This window comes from Cyprinus carpio, chromosome A21 (genome assembly GCF_018340385.1).
Source record: "Cyprinus carpio isolate SPL01 chromosome A21, ASM1834038v1, whole genome shotgun sequence".
Lineage (NCBI taxonomy): Eukaryota > Metazoa > Chordata > Actinopteri > Cypriniformes > Cyprinidae > Cyprinus > Cyprinus carpio.
Genome location: NC_056592.1, coordinates 9,261,997 through 9,283,103, shown reverse-complemented (window position 1 = coordinate 9,283,103; position 21,107 = coordinate 9,261,997). Strand labels below are relative to the sequence as shown.

The following is a 21,107-nucleotide window of genomic DNA, read 5'->3' as shown; positions in this document are numbered from 1 at the left end:
TTAAAAATATTATAGTGATATATTTTCAAGAAAACCACTCACTGAATTAAACTTGCAATTTAGGAGTGTCAAGTGACAATACAGTTTGACATACAGACATACAGTTTGAAATGTTTTCTGTTTTGCAACACAGTTTATATACTGTGAACTATACAGCAAGTACTATGCTAGTAATCCATTTCAAACACAGCTAGATAGTAATATATTGTTTTGCCTCTTGCAAATGCAAATGAATACTAATGCAAATGAACTGAATCAATCTCACATCTCTCAAATGTGGGACTGTTTGAATTATGAAGTGTGTAGAGTTTGTGAGCCAATGTGTTAAGCTTTAAAGATCATAATACAGAGCAAAAATCACTGAATGCTTCCAAAGTCCTTTTCAAACATATGTTCTTGCACTAAGAACTGCCGACATGATATTACTGCCTGGCAATCTGATGAATCTGAAAGAGAAAGAGAGACTGTGGCAGCAATATCTAAGCTTGAGCTAAAATAATAAATTCCTTGGCTACAAAAAAGTTGTAATGACACAATGGTGTCCAGTTTTTCAGGGCCTCCTTCATCTTGGAGCTCCTCAGGGGTGGGGATGGGTGTGTTCTGAACTCTCTGTTCCTCTTCAAGATGTTTCTTGTTGTCTAGATGAGAGGAGGGAGGAGTGGTTATACAACCCTAGCTCCTCTCCCTGAGTGCAGAGAAAAGCCGGAAGACCAGAGGCCTGAGGAAGTCCACAGGGGCTCGTCTGCCTACTGATTTGTGTTTTCTGTCCCTGGAAAACCCCCTTCTCAAGACTAAATTATCATGGAGGAAGGGTCAGTTTCATTTTGAATGCTCTGTTTCACCAAGATGCTTTCACCTCAGAATACATTAGATCTTCACCAGCACTTTTGATTTTTTTTATTGTTGTTCTTTCCATCCAAGTCACGTCCTGTAGGATTCTCAATTGTTTCAGCTCTAATCCCTTCACAGCCGATTGGTTTCATTACCAGCCTGCCTAATCGCTGCCACATTTCTAAACTTTTCTCTTCCTTAATGGAAACATCCTCTTCATAATCATACCCGCGGTTACAATGTCTTCTTTTAGCACCCAGGAAATTGCTTTTGCAGTCAATATTGGTCACATGATCCCATTTAACAACAAAATTATGTCTGGGGAAATTCTTTCATTAATTATTAATTAATCACAAAATGGTGTAAAAGGATAGACACCAGTATTGAAAAACTGTGACTAAACATGCTCTGTGCAGTAAGGTGTTCCCTTTGTTTGTCTACAGGGCCTCCATTTTGCGAGTGAAATGAACACAGTGCCTATCAAACTGGACGCTGTGCATGATTAGATGATCAGATAACCCATCATGCACTGTGGAAAGAGGTGATTATCTCGTGCCGGGCTGCATGGCCTTTTCTGGGAGAGAAAATGAATCTAGGCACTAGCATCCATGATGACTGTTTTAAATAGAGCATGCTGAGGAACACAAGTCGGGTAACTGTAAGTAGAAAGCACAGTGATCACATGCAATCACCTGCAAAGTACAATATAGTTTAATATTGTAATTTAATCTGTAGACACTCTGTGCATCTACGCACAAAATAAAGATATGTTTTTATTATGTGCAGCCTGTAATTCAACAAACTCAAAAAATTACAAAAATAAATACAATAGAATAACAATTAGGGCTGCACAATTAATCAAATTTCTAATCGCAATTACAATTATGGATGTCACAATTATGTAATCGTTCAATGCTGCAATTAATCATTCAAAGTCCACTGTTTTTTTTTCCTTTCTAAAGGTTATCTTAAGGGTTTTTCATTGTTTTAATTTTAGTTTCAGTATAACATTATAATACCACTGGCAGTCATATTTTTATTTTTTTTTTAATTTAAAGAAAAAATCAATCCAATGTATAGTTGACATTTGATGGCATGCAGTTGCTTCAAACAATGGTATAAAGCTATTCAAAATAGGGATAATCATATTAACCGTTTAACCGTTAACCAAAAGTTTTTTTTTGTTTTTTTTTTTAAAAGACAGATTAATACAATCAGTTTAAATGGTTTAAAGGTTTTTTTTTAGTACTTTTTTTTTTAAGTATTAAGTATTTTTGTAAGTTTAATGATTTTAATTCAGTAGACATGCTGTGTAAGTTTAATGATTTTAATTCAGTAGACATGCTGACACATGTCCAGAAAAATTAAAATGGAAAAAACGGAATTTGGAAAAAATAAAATGGAATTTAGGAAAAAAAATAATAAAAAACGGAATTTAGGAAAAAATAAAACAGATTTCATAGGGCCCTAGTTGCAGGAGCTGGCGGGAATGGTCAGTAATTCAGTGGAAGCAGCATTCCGCACAGAGCTCTATTCTAGACTATCCACAAAGCAGATCGACATTTTAGGCAAATGTTTTTTTTTTTTTTTATAAAACTAGACATATGATGCACTGAGGTAGACCTGCTATTTATTTTTTTATGTCTGATGGAAAAAAATACTCTGCCGGTTCTTTAAAGTGCATAGAAAGATTCAGTGTGTTTTCATTTTGTCATCTTAATGTTAATTATTTAATTGAAAAATATTTAGTGTAGGCCTATTTATTTTATTCTTTTTATTTGTTACTTTATTCTGTTTTTCTCAGAAGCACTGCAGGTGCATGATAATTTGACAATGTGAGAATCCAGGTTCTGTTATTGCTCTGCTGTTCTGCGTGCTGCTGTTTGCTCGTTAAAATAAACCATGAAAATTTTGGGGGGTATTTTTAATGAGTAACAGACACTCATCCATTCTATTTTTATTTAATACTAATGTATTATTCTAATCTTATCAGTTAACGGTTAATGTTCAGATAACAAGTAACGTTTGTCAGTTGGAAAAATTAACCGAAATGAGCATCCCTAATTCAAAACATCATTCAATATAAATTGTGATAATCGTAATTAATAATCACATTTAAAATTATAAGGGAATAATGGAATATAGCAATATGGATATGACTTTTTTCATAATCGTGCAACCCTAATAAAAATATTTTCCAAAATCCTTATTCATATACATAAATAACCTGTCTGTCTCTGACAGAAAAGTTTGCATCTAACAGTATTTTCCCTTTGCCAGCAGCTGGCCCTGCACAGAAACCAGAGAACATTTGCCTACTGACACACACCAGACTGACAGCAGAGATGAAAATCATACTGGATTTCCATATTTATAATCAAACAGATGGTGAAAGGGGATAAACTTTTTTGTTCCTGATCCAGAAAGTTCCATTCAAGCTTTGTTTGGTAAAGAAAATATCCACTGTTACAATCACATATGGCATAATTGGGAACTAGGGCTGCACAATCAATCAACAAATAAATATTAAGATTACATAAGCCACAAATAAGGTGAAATTTAATATAGATCCACTCCCATTGTTTACAAAGTCATTTTAGTTGCAGTGTTAAGCATTACAATCAATACACTATTTATTCTGAGCATCACTGATTATAATAGGAGCATTCAGGAGTGAGCTACTGACTAATCTGACTGACTAACAGATCACTACAAATTTCTACTAAATATTATTGTACAGGATCCAACACTATCTGAAACTGAACAGAATAATTAACCATTACCAGTATATCATTTTAATTTGATAGAAAATGCATACATGGTGGCAAATAATTAATTATCAAAGTAAATACTATTTAAACTTTACAAATCATCTCACTTTAGTAGTCATGGCCCACTGGTAAATCCTTCCATCATATTCTTGCTAACAAAAAATAAATAAATAATGCTTTAATAACTGCAGCTTGGGCTGTAATGTTTCATTACTCACCAATTAATTATTGCTAAAACAATGTTTTTACTAAATTATTACTAAATCACTCCATTTAATATTTCATTTTCTTGTATCTTCCTTTTTCTATTTTTGCCTATTAAATTGATTAAAACAGAGATATAAATATATAGAATATAGTTAGCTAACATAACAGTGAATTTTCTGGTGCCCAGCTCTATTCTGAGCTCAGTTTAACAACAGATTGCCACTAATCCAGAGTCTGCTCACAGGGAAGCAACAAGGGGAAGGGTGGAATTGATACACAACTTCCCGTTTGCATGATTAATGAGCTCACCAGCTGGGATAAGATCAATACACAGCAGCCTTTTACAGGACTCTCTAATATTGCAATTTCTACCTCTGTACTGCTCCTCCTGTTCCAAAGCCATTTATGAGATATAATCAATTCTGGTCAGTAATGGGATATTGGTTAGCTTTGTGCTGGTGGGAAAAAAAATCTGTGCATCCTAAAATGTTACTAAACAAACTCCGCAAAGGAACTGGGTCTCTAGAGACAATCATATCTCTGACATTGTTGATAGAGATAGTAGAAAATATTAAGAAGCTTATCGTCATACCCACTGAGGGGCTGGCAGGAGGAAGTGTTCAGAGGAAGTGTGCTTGGAGAAGATGGAGAAGACTGTTTGCTTCTCCTCTCAACACCATACTGATGGTTATCATCTCCACCCCAGTCAGAAGCTAAAATCAATCCTCGGCAAATACTACAGTAGGCTGCATCAAAAAAATAACAAATAAATAAAGAGCACAACAGAGAAATGTTGGCGTGTGAAAAAGACGATCTTTTGAGCATTGACAGCTACAGTTTCTATGCCTCAAACATCCTGAGGCAGGACTCAAGAACGCTTAGGAGCTTGAGACTTCACCAAACGTTGACACAATGGGAAAAGACAGGTTGAACATTGGCGAGTAGAATATACAGATGACGATGGTGTATGAAGATGCTGCCTGTCAAAAAAAAAAAAAAAAAAAAACGCCATATGTTGTTCGTGCCTTACTGCCCTTCTAAGCCTCTTGGCACTGTGTACTCGTGCCCAGCTCAATGCGCTCTGAAAGTCAAGACTGACTCCCCGGCTCATCAGTGTTAATATTCCACAACAAACTGCTCACAGATGGGGTCTCATTTACAAACATAAGCTTGTGAACATAAGTTGTGTGGGTTTCTCTTTACTTCATATCTTGTTTTGTGAACAGAATGTGATTTGTGATGGAGTTGCAGTCTCAAAGCCCTGCAGGGACTCTGTCTCCTCCTGGCTACGTTGAGTCTGAAGGCCACTGAATGATCTGGTCATTAAAATGATAAAATAATCTGCTGCAAGCGTTTGAAACATAAAGCAACTGTTCAGGCTCTCAATTATCATTTCTCTTCCCTGTGCCCCAATTTTATAGCTATTAAGAATCACTCTTGAGATAACCCATTGCTTATGTATAACGTTGTTATGGAATTTTATTATGGCAATATCACAACTGGTCCAACACAAATCAAATAAATAAATAAATAAATCTTATGCAGACATCCTGCTGACTGCATGCTCTTGGAATTCCTCCCACTGTGCTTTTGGATATGAATTCCTCTAAAAGCTTTCATATATCCTGTGCTTTACAACATGATCCACCCTCTAAACAACAGTAATTTGGCCTAGCAGAGCCACCGTGAATTGCATTAATATCCCCTCATGAGCTCGAGTGACATGAGATCAAACTATCAAGCTGAAACATACAGTGAAGCCTCGTCTCCTAAAACATGTCCGGTCATGGTGTGAGGTCTTGCTTAATCCTTGTGAACTGACTGCTTTCTCTGTTGTTTGATAAAGGGTCTCACTAAAGAAAGAACAGGAACCAGTGAGTAAACCATTCCACACATTCCAACAAACCCGATGGATCACAAAAGCACACAGACATGAAAGATGCCCTGGCAACCATAGACAAGTACTGTATTTGTCTAACCTGTCTTTTGTCTGCAAATAAAGTGGATTTGAGTATACAGTAATTTAATTGAGTAGTCTCATATTTCCAAGCCTTTTACAATCCTATTCACTTTCTCTGATGCAGCTGGTCACAGCTGCACGGAGCAGGAAGTGTGCCTAACAAGCTTTATTGATGGAATTACCTGCACCCGGCTGTTAGGAGTCAAAGTTCAGAGAAAGGTCATGCTTATACATTAAACCTAGTGAGAGAGAAAGGCTGACCTCACATCACATCCACCTCTCCGTCTCAGAAAGAACTGGTACTTATACTGAATTTAGGAGCTTCCCTTCTGAAATGCTAGGCTTTGATCAGCTAGTATAATACAGCTTTGTGAACTGAGCATCATAAATGCCTCCAAATGAATCCTTATAGGTTGATGGTCTTTCATTTAAGAGCTAACAGCAATGAACCCTGTCTCCAAACACTCCAGTCGCTTACCCTGCCATAATGCTACATCTCCATTCACTTTTGTCTCAGAGTTTAATCATCAAAGACGATATTCTCTATTATGAATGCATTATTATTGTGATGATGTTTTATGCTAGTGTATTTAATCGTCATGCTGCTCTTTCAGCTTGTTTAAATAATGCCACTCAAATCCACAATAATAAAAAATAAGAACCAGGGTCCAGCCCAAAGAGACCTCCAACAGATGGCAGAGGCCAGAAAGTGTGGTTAGTGTCTGAAAACAAATGTAACTTGTATGAGATTTAGGAGTGAGCAAAAGTGAGAGAGAGAGAGAGAGAGAGAGAGAGAGAGAGAGAGAGTGGGGGTGGTTACGTGTAATAAATCAGAGCGAAATATCAAAGATGAAATACATTATCCGTGCTCCAGAAATACAAGCATTATGAGAATGAACATATCTAAAAACAGAGCTAAAATTAATAGTCTGTTAAAGGCAAATGGAGATTAAAATAAAATGCATAAAAGTGCAACAGTGAGCAATGACTCGTCTCTCTTTCTCTCTACTCTGTGTAAGTGCTGAAAGCATTTTCTAAGAGGAAACAACAGATTTTACGAATTCCCCAAAGCCCTGAAGAGAGAGGGGCCAGATCTCACATTTAAGAATGAAGTCCCAAGACAGTCCCAAGGCCGAGCTGGAGGTGATGGAAACTAAACACACAGAGGTATTGCATGCAAGTACACACACACATTCGCACTACTGGTGCCTGAATCACCTCTAAGGTATTAGTTGCAACCAACCACCTGAGGTAAATAAAAGTGGGGAAAAATATAAAAACAATGCAGACTTCAAAAATTCAAAACCCACCAAGCTACGTCTGTCAGACAGAGCCAGAGGAAAAGAACTGGCCCTCCTCCTGAGACCTCAGATCCACTTTAACGTATTGTGTTCATGGCTACACTTTAACAAAAGGCAAACTTATTTAACATTATTGTATTATTAAAAAATAAATAAATACAGCCTTAATAGTGAAATAGTAAGTAGTAATACCAGTTAACAATGTTCCCATATAAACACTTTACATTAATTTTTAAAGGGATCGTTTACTCATAATAAAAATCGGGTCATTATTTATATTTTCTCATCTTCATGTCATTCAAAACCAGATTCAAAAAAAGTAAAAATTTCTGTAGAATCTTTACAGAGCTCTTTCCAAACAGCGACTGTTTATGGTGATTATGTGCTGTCATTGAAATCACTAATGGTAAAACGGGTAACGGGTGTGTAATAAGTGAATGTGACATGCTATTTTGGAAGTTGGATTTTGAGTTAGATGTGACTTGGGTATGTCTCTCACACAACAGCTTGTTCTCACATATAGCTTCAGCATGAAATATAGCACATTTAGCAATAGTAATATGGAAACATTTTATGACATTTGTGTTTCCTATAACAAAAAAAAAGCAACATACACGTTTGGAACAACATGAATGCTAATAAATAATAGTAACATTTTCATTTTTAGGTGAGCTAACCTATTAAAACAACCTTTCAGTCAGACACCAGAATTCATCTTCTCGAAATACACAAGCATTGATTTGAAGAGTACTCGTTCCACAGAGTAGGGATCAGATCCATTGCACTCCACAGACAAATAAAACATTCAGTGGCATGTGATGTAAACAGTTATTATCTGAGAGAGAAGAAAAGCATCTCTCTGTGTGGCTGATACCAACAGTACTGTCATGTGGGCATGGATTGATTTGCAATTAAGGCATATTAAATGTTAAAATGTGTTTCAAATATAAAGTTAAGTAGGTATTATTACCCATTGTACTCTTAGTAATTTAATAATTTCATAAATTTCATAATTTAAAAGTTTAGAAGTATCATATCGGTATCGATATCGATATCGATGATACAGGCCATTAAAAGTATCGGTATCGTATCGAAAACAAAATAAGTGGTATCGCCCAACCCAACCTTCCAGTCTTTACTGGTATAATAGGTGTTTATAAGTGACAGTGAATCACAAGAAAGTGATTATTAAAAAGGCCCACTGCACTAAAACCTGGAACATGTAAAGCATGCAGAACAGCAGAAGCTTCGGTATTGATGAACATCCACCACAAACAGCCCACATAATCACTTCATCCACATTTAATGGAGGTAGTAAATTAACAACCACTGTGTATCAAAGCACACAGTGACCTTTGCTGCATATAAATCAGAGCTTCCATTGTGCTGCCAGATCTCCCTTTTAACCAATTTGTTACAACATAATACCAGACAAAACCCTTCCATGCTGAGGAAGCTACTGTTGTGGGAGGATCTAAGGTCCCTATGACTGCCTCAGAAATAACAGCTAAAACAAAAGCCTACAAGCACTGGGTGAAACAGCTATACAGTCATATGACAACATCTGTACAAGGTATAAATCACCCCATGGTCAGTGAAAGAAGGCCATAAAACTCTTTGTTTTTGCTGAGCATATTTCTGATCCAGGTTTGCTGTGAAAAGATAGATTTGCATTTGTAAAGGGGTTGTGTGCATCACCTTCTAAAATCAACAAAGATTTTAGGTCAAAACTGATATGACTCTATAAGGGATGAGTGTATAGGAGTCTTGTAACCGATCACGATTTAAATCACCATTTTAAACATTCCCCGGGCTGCACAAATAACCAAAATGAAACCAAAATTGTTATTTGGCATAGGAGCTTTTCACACAGAATGAATTTTTACACTTCACTGCACTACTTTTCACATTGTTTTTCTATGTAAACATGCTAGATGGATGTATTTGTCTATTGCACTTAAGTCTTGTGTTTTTTAAAGCATCTTGCACATAAAAGCTCAACTTTTTAAAAACTGGTGTTTTTTTAGTGTCTCAGAGCGACTCCATGCAAACTCATCTCTTAGTTTGAGTCTATTAAAATGAGTTTGAGAATATTGCTATAGTAATATTTAATATTTTATATTAAAAATTATAATAATTATTATTTCTGGACAGAAACCCAATTCAACACTGACAAGACATGCTGAAGGGGTGGGGGAGACAGTGGGACTTGTGTTTAAAACCTCTCAAAACATTCAACACTTACAAATGGCTACATCATGCTTCTCAGCCACGTCATATTTACGGGTAGGAACTGCCTTTGCCACACATTCCTTCTCAAAAGCACTGGCTGAGAACCACATTCCTGAAACCCACGAAGAACTTGCTGCTTTTCCTGGTTTATGTTTACAGAGATAAGAGCCTCTGCTCTTCCTTAACATTCACCTTTAAACCCTGCACAGCCTCAGATACTTCCTTTCAAATGATTAGGCTTATACATACTCTATGCAGTATGCACAGTGATACAAAAGGATGTTCAGCTATAAATACGTATGTGCTATTACCTATGGAAAGTTTAAAAGACACCTGTGTTCTTTGCATTCAACTGCTTGCAGTTTGTGAGACCCTAAAATTATACTTAAACGTTCCAGGATAGGATTTCAACATCTTAAACAATGTGAATGGCACTATAAAACATCAAAAGGCTTAGTTCAGATAATATTTTCGATTAATCGATTATGGCAATTCTATTTGTAATTGCGCATCCATTAATGCTCGACAACGACCCCTGTTGAAATGAATCTGAGTGTCAACCTGTGGGAACAATGCACATTCTCCGGCTGTCAATACTATCATCGATCATTCCTGCATATGAGACAAGCATTAAAATACAGCCATTAAAACACAGTAACATTAACTTACCTGTGACATCTGAGGCCTGAAGTTGATCTGTTTTAGGTCCACGGATCCAGGAGACAGATTGTGCAGCATCTGGCACAGGAGCACCCCATCTCTGAGCGCCTGGGCCAGGTCGAACACCACCGCTGAGGGCCAAACGACCCGATGGTTGGGGGGCAAAACCTTACAGTCTATCAACCAGCGACCGCACTGTCTCCACTCCTCCATATTGACAGGAACAATGCAGAATATTGGCAAAAATAAAAAACTATTTATCTGGCAGCCTGGCGCACGTACCAAGATAAAGCTGACGTGAAATTTTCCCAGTTCCTGTGCGGTCCAAAGGGCACTAAAAAGCCTAAGGTCAATTGCGTGAGAATGCTCTTAGCAATGATATACGCCTAACAACTTTTTTTTATGTAGCTATACAGGACTTTGTGTAACGATATAATCCAATTATTAAGATAAATTAAAGAAGAACTCGAAGAAATAATGCACAATAAGATGTTAAAATATTATTTAGATGTGTTTTCCCCTCAGAGAATCAGACGAGTTTTCTCTTCTTCATCGTGGACTGACATACTTGGCTCTGTAAACGCGTCCTGTCACAGCCACAAAGAAAAAAAAAGTGTCTCTCCGGACTACAATAGATATTTTCCTATACAATAAATGCTTGACAAGACTGCAAAGCAGCTATTACGCAAGATTTCGGGTGGTTTATCAAAGTTTTACCGTTAAAATAATGAATAAATCCATGTTTTGTAGTCTTCAGTAGATTGCGCCTCACAAGCGCTCGCGCACCAGGCGGGATGTGAAATAAATAACGTCCAACTCCAAACAGAATCCGGTCCAAACTTGTTTTTAAAACTCCTTGTGGGAAATATCACAGCGTACAGCGAAAACGCACAAACTCTGGCGTATTTAACTTGAAAACTGTTGTTCGTCCCGCTCCTTTCGCTTCCACAGAAAGAGAAACGCCGCGAGGTTTTGGTGCTGGACAGTCGTCCGTTGAGCTGCGGTGGTTTCACGGTTGTTTCTCAGTTCATCTCTCAGTGTAGAGATGGTTGGAGTGTTTTGATTTCTCCGCTCGCGTGAGCCGTGAGTGCAGGCGAGCAGCAGGCGTGAACGCGCGCGCGATCGCATCTGGGTTCCGGTCGCGCTCGTCCACGTGTGAGGAGGAGGAGAGGGTCGGTCTCACTAAAATGACGACCCTTTTTTATCACTATTTAGGACATTCTGCAGACATCACAATAAATACGAACGTGTGAAGAAAATGTACATTCAGCTGATCATTATCAAACATTACTATGCAATCCTACTACTTTTGTGGATATGTTTGATAAGATTCCTGGGATACTTCAATCATGTAATGTAGTCTTATCTATACAGCACATGTGCAATTCAAATACATTTCCACTTTTTATTCATAAAACATAGCAACATAATAAAAGTCTCACTTGTATGTTCTGCTTGTCATGATGGAAACTTGCTGTAGTGTGACTATTTTGCCCTGGGACCAATATAAAAACTGGTTAAAGCACATTCAGGATGAAAGATGGCTTTTTGAGGCACATTTGAGTAGCTGTCACAGGACTCAAAGCATTGATCCATCTTGGTCTCTGCAGTATTGTGTTAGTGGATGCCATGTTCTAAACACTGCAGCAACAAGGGCACATGTTCTCTCCTCAGAAAGTGACTATAAACCCTAAGGATGTACAGTATACATGTGTAACTAAATAAATGATTGGGCCAGTATCACTTCTGTTACTCCCTAGTATTTATCATGAGCTGGTGAAACCTACTTACAGGACATCCATTTGGGGTTATACAACACCCAAGGACAGAGGACTCTAACACTGTAGTTCTTTTTGGAGGATTATTATAAAACTACTGTTATAAAAAAATGTAACATTACAGTGAAAGTAGTAAACATACCAGACATAACCAACTCCTGCAGAAATGAGACACTGCTATCATCTAGTGGTCAGAGGTGGTAGTTCAGTGGTCGCATGATGACACTTCTGTCATAGAAAAAAATTCGAATAGTATAACCAAATATCAGAATATCCATGTAGTTTTATATTGTTCTGTTCTACTTTAGAACTAATCAAATGATGAACTATGAATAATTAAAATAAGTTTTTATGGTAAGATACTGACAAAACTGCAAAACAAGGCATGTCCACGTAAACCAAATGAGCAAAAATTGAAAGTAAACACAAAATAAAAGGCATTTTGTCATTTATTTTATGAAAGAAAAAAGTACCCCGTGTACAAGACATTCCAGGTAGGCAAGTACAACAAATGTTAGCCTCTCTACCACTGCCTTCAACCCTCCGGCCTGTTTAAGCCTAAAACCTACTGCAATGTATTCTGGATTTTGTTGTTTCCATGACTGACATTTACAACTATAAATAGCTCAAATTTTTTTTTTAAGAAAAATACAATAAATCAGCATGCATGTCAAAGATAAAAAGTAAACTTTGTTTTAAATATAAATGGAACTTTCTTTTCAAATCAGGGCCTAAAATGAAATTAAGTTGTATATTTATATATCTATATAGTCATATATATTTTTGCTTCTAAGTCTGTCTCTAAAAGAAACCATTTTTAGAATCCAGATAGGACTTGATCAATATTTGTATCAGACACTCAGAAATGACTTAGGGAAGTTTTGCAGTCGTGTGCACCCAAAGACAGACAACAATAAAATCATTAATAGCATGATTCATCTTAAAATAATTGTTTTGACTATGTCTATTAGTGTTTAATTAGTCTGAAATATACATGTCCCTCACGAATTTTAGCTTTGTCAAAATTTTTACAAAATTAAATGATCCTGCGATTAAGTCCTAGAAGTCTTCAAAACACCCATCCATAAACCAAAAGTACTGGAAAATAAAACAAATATGAGTTCCCTTTACAACTTACAATTTTTTTTTCTTAAAAAATGACAGTTTTTGAAAATTAATTTATGTGGGTGTATAAAGAAATGTGGGTTGATTTTTAAATATTGATAAATTTTATTTGATATTTTGGATTTATTCTAACAGATACCAGATAGTAAAGCAATCCACAGAGGAATGGTGGGAAACTTTGTAAGGGAAAACAACTTGTTTGAAACCCAACTGATTGGAATTGTGTACTATTCATAAGATCTATTGAAGACTTACATTCATGAATCAATTTTGCAAGAGAGAGAGAAGAGGAAGACTGCGTGATTAACTATCATTGTCAAAACACTTGAAATAAACATTAAGAAACGCGTAATTAGCATTATCACAACATGGCCGTAAAGATCAAGACAAATGACATTTACTGATTCCAGGTGTCAGTATCCACGTCACCAACACTTCAAGCCTTATCTAAAGTTATCTGATGTACAAATGTCAGTCATAGGTGTGACTACTTGGAAATCTGTATATTTATTGCTGACCAAGGCGTTAAATAAGACAGGAAGTCCGCATGTGTTCCAGCTTACTGATTTACATGTCCACATCATCGTAAAGCATCTGTTAAAAAAAAAAAAAAAAAAAAAAAAAAAAAAAAAAAAAAAAAAAAAAAAAAACAACTCTACTTGATTCCCATCAAAATATTTTCCTAAACCATACATTTATTACCTGGAGAGTATAGGATTCTGTTTTAAAATTGTTCTACAGCTATAATAATGTCCAAATCATATTTAGAGTTTTAGAGTTGTGCCTAATTAAAGCCATTTGTTCCCCAGACTACCTAAAAGTGTTGTGATATTATTTGGAAAGGCATGATTTTCATAGACACACTTTTCAGTTTGAGAGGACATTAAAAGAAAGAAGGAATAATAAATCAATGGCACAGCGGGGAAAATATGAGGCCACAGCAAAAACAATATTCAAAAAAAAAAAAAAAAAAAAAAAAAAATTAAAAATACAATAAATACAACACAGACCGGTAAAGAAGTCAAATCAGGAGAGTGTGAGCTTTCCGTTTTCCTGCTCTCTCTATTGAGATGGGATGGCTTAAGTTTGCAATGGTAACGTACAACATTACCAGGATGCCGGGGAAGAGAATTTGAACTATAAAATATGCTTCAAGACTTCCTCTCCTTGCAGTTTTATGTTTGGACATCCCTTTCAGAGTCAGTGGAAATAAAAAGCAATTTATTAGTTTGCTTTTTTAGCTGTAATTTTCTTCATGACATTTCCAAAAGAAAAAAAAAAAGTTCTGACATGATGCATTTTTATTGTCTCTTTTCTTTCTCTTTTGTATAAAAAGTCTCAGAGGGGAAACAACCTTGACTGCATACAATGTTAAAAAAAAAAAAGGAAATAAAAAGTGTTCAGTCAGAGTCACTGCTATCTGAAGTGGAGCCACTGGAGCTGCTGCTGCCCGAGCCTGAGGAACTGCTGCTGCCGCTGAGCCGAGAGGGGCCTGAGCCTCCTTTCTCTGAGACCAAACAGAAAGACACAGCGGTTTTAGAACTGAACCAAGTCCGTATTTGTATATCAAAACAAAAACAGGAAACATTTGTGAAACAAGCAAAATGCAAGTTGATAACCAATAAATTTAGCGATGCTAATCAACATCATCAGTTTCAAATAGAAGAAAACAATTCAAAACATTAAGTCAGAAAGTTACCATATTTGGATGACCTATATAGTGACAGCAGTGCAATCTGGCATTTAGCTATGTGTGTAGGCCAAGAGTGTGCACTTACGTGGAGGTTTCCTCTGTTTCTTCTGTAAACAGGACTTGACGTATCGCTCCAGCTCACGCAAAGTGGAAGGTTTGAGCGTCTCAAAATCTATTTCGATTTCGTCAGGGTTGGAATCCCTCAGTGAAGGCTCTCTGGACTGAATGATGTGGACCACCCTGCCCAACTTCTCTCCAGGAAGCCGGTTGATGTCGAGGCTGAGTTGCCGTTTCTCATCATACGTCATGGGGAGACACATCTCCTCGTCAGACTCGTAGCCTGGCCCTCTGCCACCCTTCTTTGGTTGCCTGTGAAGGTTCCATCCATACAGCAGAAACCCTTTAGACCTTAATTGATTGTTTTAGACTCAACCCATAAAACAAATCCAGAACAGCGTTTAAAAAAAAAAAAATTCTATAATGAAGAAAAAAAAAAATTCAAACCTGTTGCCTGGAACAGTGCTGTTAGCCTTTCTGGCAGGACCCTTTTTCTGCTGGGCTGGTTTCGGTGGCTGTCCCGGCTTGCCTTTCTCCTCTGGCTTGGATTTGTTGTGCTTGTTCTCTTTCTTTTTCTTGTCTTTTTCTTTCTTCTCTTTATTTTTCTTTGGTTTACTTACAGGGGCCTGAGAAAGAGCAGCTAACTGTTCGTGGACGGCTTTCAGCTGGGGAGAGCCAAGAAGGGGGTGTTAGTGATCTGCTCAAAGTCAGCCAAAGTATCACTTATTGTACATGACATTTACATTTGGTTATCAAAGAAAACTAAAGACTTCATTCATTTTGGTTTTCCAGTGCCAAGGAAAAAATTTATTCAACTGTAGAACAGAACATGCAAAGCAACTGCCATTACTGCTATAAAGTACTACTTATAATAGTATAATAATTATAACAGTGTAACAATAGTAACAATAATAGTAATAATAATAATAATAATAAGTATTATAATTATAAATCAAATAGTATCTTCCCAAATTATTTTTAACAACACAGGAACACCAAAAATCTTAATGCCTGGTGTTATCTGTGATTCCATGAATGGAGTGTATGTCAAAATGAAACCGACTGAAAGAAACATCAAGAAAAGGACATGGTTTTAGAAGCAAGTCTGCCCTTTACATCTAGAAGTAAAAAGTTTTTTAAAGTTGCATTTAAAAAAAAAAAAAAAACCTTGTGTCTAGCAATGTCTCTACTGTTTACTAAATATGACTCATTGAAAAACAATCACGACCAATTAAATTGATATTGGCGATAACAGTTATGTTAAGTTGAGTTGTTATTGGTGTTTACAGAGTTAAAGTAAAGTTTATAATTTGACAACACCAGACCGTTACACCCTATTAAGCACAAAGCCATGGTAAACATTAAAGAATACCTCCAGACCGTGTCTTATGAAAACACTCCTTATAAATACAGGTCACATTTAAGTTATAAATGTAGATTAAGGGCAGTTAGAGCTTCTTACAGTTTTCTGGAACTAGCAAGTTTGCCTAAATGCAAAGCAAGCCAACATGAACAAAAAGTTCACATACACGCTCCACAAGCATAGACCCACCCTATTATATCTTAATTCCCAAAACTTTCAGCACTTCCATCCTAAACACACATGGTTGGTTTCCCAACACCACCCAACAAAGTAAATATTTTTCTGCTGCTTTTAACCCTCTACCGCTGATCTCACTATCCATACCATACACTTGACTATCTAATACAAATAATAAAAGCAACTGTACAGTTATTACACAGTGTTCATAGGCAGGGACAGGGAAATGAAAAGTAAAATCACCTGATTATTCTTGGTGCACCCGTTTTTTATCCCCTGTCTGCTACCAATGGGGTGCTCCAAAGAGATACACTGGTAAAGAAAATGGCAAGGAAAGAAAGTATGATATAGAACTCCAATTAGACAGAAACAAAGCCACAAAAATTGCTACTAGATCTACATTTAGGCATTCTAGGATTTAATGCAAAGCAAGATATGCAGCTAGTTGCGGTAGAGGGCTAAAACGCAGCTCTACGTACAAGTACACAAAAACCAAAATGAAAACAGAGGTGCTTGCTGTGAAAGAGAGGAGGGGTTATTTTAAGCGGAAGACCCTCCAGGTCCTTCAGAGCATAAACATTGATTGAAACAGTCATGTGGGTATGGAGTGAAAAGGAGAATCAGAAGGGCTGACACATATCAGGAGGCCTGTGAGAACATCTCTGAGCCTGGAGAGGTTAAGGGTACTTGGTCCTTGTTTTGAAACCCACCTGTTCCGCACCCACCTGTTCCTGCAGCTCGGCGAGCCGGGTGGCCCTCTCCTCCTCGGAGTCGGAGCTGTCAGAGGTGGAGGAGTCGCCACTGCTCTCACTGCTGACAGTACTCTTACTGACCACACCGGCCCCGCCTACACCGCCTGCCCCAGCCACCTCCACTGGCTCATCAGGCATCTTTGCAAAACGCATTTCAAACACATCCTGAGAGATAAAAAGACAATGTCATTAAACAACTCCATCTTTTAAATAAAGAAATTAATAGGAAATATTGCCAAAAGAATGGGGAGGAACAGACCTGCAGCTTTCTGGCCATAGCAACCACCTCATGATCAGGTGGGTTGTACTTGTAACAATTTGAGAACATTAATCTGACATCTGAAGCAAAACTCTGTGCATCTTGGTACTCTCGACTGTCAATTTTTTTCTGCAAGCAAATAAAAAAAAATTTATTCAAAAACTAGCTGAACCACAATTCCTTGTGACAAAACAAAATCAGGACATTATAACTGAGTGCAAATTCAACATACTTTCACTGTGCTCAAGTCCATGGGGTGTTTGATTATTTCATGGTAGTCATGTAGCTCGAGAGCCTCTGCGTCAACAGGCTTGTAAAAAGGCCAGGCGTATGCTGCATGCTTTTTTGAAAGCATTTCTTTAAGGATGACATCGCAGTACTTGAGCTGCTCTGAAAGCCTGCCCTTTTTGCTTCCATATACGCCTAGTTCATCATCCTCAAAATCCTTTTTAGGGGGTTTGATGGGGCGACCGGTGCTCTCTCGCCTGGATGCCACTTTGCCCTGTTTGCCTTCTGAAAGAGGGGTGGGCGACTGGCTTCTGCTGGCGGTGATGGCAGAGGTAGTAGGGGTGGTTGTGTCTGCTTTCCTCTTTACCCCCTTCTTCTAGGAAACAATACAAATCACACACACGGGGAGACACAAAGCCAATGGTGAGGCAATGTCAGTGTATTTATATTAAGGGATATTCTGAGAGGTCCGGCAACTTACTTTGAGATTGGGTTGCGACGGAGGCATGCCGGGTATCATGGCGGGAGTGGTTGTGTTCTGCACAGCTGGTAAGCTAGGGGTGATGGTGGGCACTGGAGCTGGAGATACGACTGCTGTCTGTGAACTCGGTGAGGTGGCACCAGGGAAAACAGAAGTGGGCGAGCCAGAAGAGACTGCCCCATCCTGCTGACCTGCATTTATATGATTAGAAAAATAATGATTAGTTTTCTGCTAATGCGTTAACGCAGAATGTTATGATCAATACGTCATGCAGACTCTTTAAATTTTACCAGGCCCTGCTGGTTTGCGCCCTTTGCCCTTCGGGGCAGGAGGAAGAAGCTCAACCTCCTCCTGAGGCATCAGGGCCACCTTCTGAAGGAAGATCTTCTCTAATGCTTGTGCCATTAACACAATGTCATCTGTTGGCTGAGAAAACCAACAAGGAATAAAAAAGGATTGCATTTGTCAAAGCAGCCTCTCCTCAAAACATGTATAGTGTAAACACATTGAGTTTTAAACCAGATTGAACCAAGACATACCTTGTTGTAAATATAACAGTTTGTGAACATTGTGTTGAAGTCCTGCATACACTCGCTTGCACTCCAGTAATACACATTCTCCAGTCTTTTCTTGATGGTGCCCATGTCCATTGGATTCTTAATGATCGTGTGATAGTCCTGGACACACACACATAAAAAAGGAGTAAGTCTTTCAAACAAACCAAAGCTTCAATAACACATTTTAATATCAAACCAAACAGGATCAACTAAGGGGCAAGATGTCATTCTCAAAGGAAAACTCAATTAACAGAACCTAGGTTTGTAATTATTCGAAAGGATGGATAGTACGATAGCCACCTTCATTCATGACACTGATCCTTATCTATCACATCCACTCACCGGAAGACCAAGTTTAATGGCATCAACAGGCTGGTAGAAAGGCCATGCAAACTGGTGCCTCCACAATGTCTTGACAACTACATTTTGCATGTACTGCAGCTGGTTAGTCTTGCGGCCAGGTTTGGTAGGGTTGGTCACCTCAGGGGGAGGAGGGTTGATGACTGCAGGAGCTTCTGGGTTTGCTGAAGTGACCGTTGACATTTTGGCAAAAAGGGGGAAAACAGCTTAATGGGGAAAGGGTCTTTATTATTCTGCAAAGGCAGACTTATTTTTGATTTTCAATGTGCTTTCTCTTTATGCTTTTTGGTTTTTCTCTCTTTAAGCTCTTCAGTTATCCGAGAGGGACCACATCCCACTGCAGGACCCGACCTTTGACCTCTAAAAACAAGAAACATGAAATAAGTAATAAAGCATTATGCTGTTTAAAGTGAAAACAAACAATACTGCAACTGCATTCAAGAAAAATTACTTTAAGGAACAATGAAGTGAAAGCCACAACATATCTTTAATTCCACGTTTACATACATTTTATCAGAAAAGGGAAAAAATGAAAAAAAAAGTAGGGACTATCAAAATGAACAGTTCCATGTTTCTGAAGCCAATCTTTGTGCAAATACATAGTCTACCCAGTCGAGCTTTCAGTTGAACAGAGAGACAGCTATGCCACGCACAGATGCCATATTCTACAACACCCTGTATAATAGATTAAAAAAACAGCAAAATAAACAAATAAAAGTCTGTCCTTTCACCTGAGGATCAACTTATGATATTTTGCTAAAAAAGAAAAAACAGAATGAATCTTAAAAAAAAAAAAAAAAAAAAAAAAAAAACCTGTCTCAATTTGTAAAGAATCCCATGTATGTGTAAAAACTGAGCTATTAATACATTAGCTCACAGGTAATAACGACTTACATTCTGAGCTGGAAACTAGGGTGGTTTCTGTTGTTGACATGTCAAATAACACCCTATTTTCAAATCCTTCCCTGTAAGCATTTACTTCTGTCGTGATTTAATCTTCTTGTTGTTCCAAACTTGCGTGACTTACTTTCATTTGAAGAATACAAAAGAATGACAGTCTTAGTGACCATTCACTTTTATTATATGGATAAAAAAAAATGCAATAAAAGTAATGGTGACTCATTCATTTCCTGAGAAGAAGAAAAAAGTCATACAGGTTTAGAACACCTTCGGTATGAATAAATGATGACAGAATGGTGTTAACTACATATTTAAGTACTCATTTTCATCGGCTAATCTTAATGAGCGCGCATGTGTGTAGCTGTTTGAAACGACAGCATCAGTCGCAGCATTACCGCGTAAACAATCACACTGCCGCGCCGGACTACATCCACTTCATATTTCCACATAAAATTACCTCTTTTTAAAACAATTACTTAAAAAAATTTTATTTATTAACAGAAAGAGTATGAAAACCCAGACGGCTATATCCAACACAAGATTTATTCTCCTCTAACTGCTGCACACATGCCACGACTATGAAAGCAATTAATCAACCTGAACTGTTTCCATCACAGCCTTTATATTCATCCAGCCTCCGACCACAATTATAGCCATAAGGTAGCATATTCACGAAATAAATAGCTTCCTGTTGTATTTGTGCGTGTGTTGGAGGGAAATAGCGCGGGCGCGCTGAACTGAGCAGCTGATTAGCTTTAGCACAGCCAGTCACTCACGTAAAGATGGCGCGCAGCTGCAGCTGGCTAGCCAAGTTAGCATCCACACTGACCGCCTCAACACCTTCACAAGACCCTGTTATTGACTCACACCCAAACATAATATGCAGAAATATAGATTATGAATAACTAAAGAAGAATACAACGGCTTAGCTGGTAAACAAGTTAATTTGACCAAGTTATTTCAGCGAGGCTTTGTTGTACTGTCGCTTTGTTGAAAACAACTAGCCACCCGCTAACGGCTTCTCGTGAGATTCACTGATAGAACGCGAACTCCGTTCAAATACTGACATGAAATCCGTATTACTATGCTAAAACGCGCTGTTTAAATAAAACCGTAATAAACTACTCACTCAGGGGCTTCAGGAGAAGGGCTAGCGTGTGGTAATCCCAGTGGCTCGTAGCTCGTTTGGAGGCTGGGCAGCAGCACAGAGATGAGGTACGCGGAGTGTTGTGCGCATGCGCAGTGGCGCGCTATGACCAACGCCAAACCATCTGCTGCTTTTACTAGTCCGACCTTTTTATTATTTTGTTTATTTTAATAATTGTATATTAAAATCTATTTAATTCATTCATCCATTCATTTTAAAGTTATTTATTTAAGTCCACAAACCCCCCTAGCACCCCTTGGCTTGTAAC

The 21,107-nt window shown here is 37.7% G+C and overlaps 2 protein-coding genes across 15 annotated transcripts in view; both read right to left on the bottom strand.

Annotated features, from left to right (window-relative positions):
- LOC109080113 (guanine nucleotide exchange factor VAV2-like) overlaps nucleotides 1-11,169 on the bottom strand; it is a 156,731-nt gene extending 145,562 nt beyond the window's left edge. For 2 of the 9 annotated variants that reach the window (XM_042778876.1, XM_042778880.1), the window contains exon 1: nucleotides 9,972-11,168. In XM_042778876.1, the coding sequence (XP_042634810.1) occupies nucleotides 9,972-10,175 (204 nt within the window). In that variant the 5' untranslated portion in view covers nucleotides 10,176-11,168. Of the gene's footprint in view, nucleotides 1-9,971 lie in introns of all 9 variants that reach the window. The other 7 variants (XM_042778872.1, XM_042778873.1, XM_042778877.1 and 4 more) reach the window with 5 other exon arrangements.
- Nucleotides 11,170-13,065: 1,896 nt separating this feature from the next.
- LOC109062498 (bromodomain-containing protein 3-like) lies at nucleotides 13,066-20,975 on the bottom strand. Of its 6 annotated transcripts, none has more exons than XM_042778859.1 (12): nucleotides 20,822-20,975; nucleotides 18,775-19,152; nucleotides 18,415-18,552; nucleotides 18,166-18,301; nucleotides 17,876-18,066; nucleotides 17,399-17,770; nucleotides 17,167-17,295; nucleotides 16,866-17,072; nucleotides 16,399-16,467; nucleotides 15,063-15,280; nucleotides 14,644-14,927; nucleotides 13,066-14,372 (listed from the first exon to the last, which is right to left on the bottom strand). In XM_042778859.1, the coding sequence occupies exons 2-12, from the start codon at nucleotides 18,973-18,975 to the stop codon at nucleotides 14,266-14,268; spliced, it is 2,052 nt and encodes a 683-aa protein (XP_042634793.1). In that variant the 5' UTR covers nucleotides 18,976-19,152; nucleotides 20,822-20,975; the 3' UTR covers nucleotides 13,066-14,265. The 6 variants fall into 6 exon arrangements, with proteins under 6 accessions (XP_042634793.1, XP_042634796.1, XP_042634795.1 ...); XM_042778862.1 differs by having other exon boundaries at nucleotides 16,881-17,072; XM_042778861.1 differs by having other exon boundaries at nucleotides 17,399-17,767.
- Between the last annotated feature and the right edge of the window lie 132 nt (nucleotides 20,976-21,107).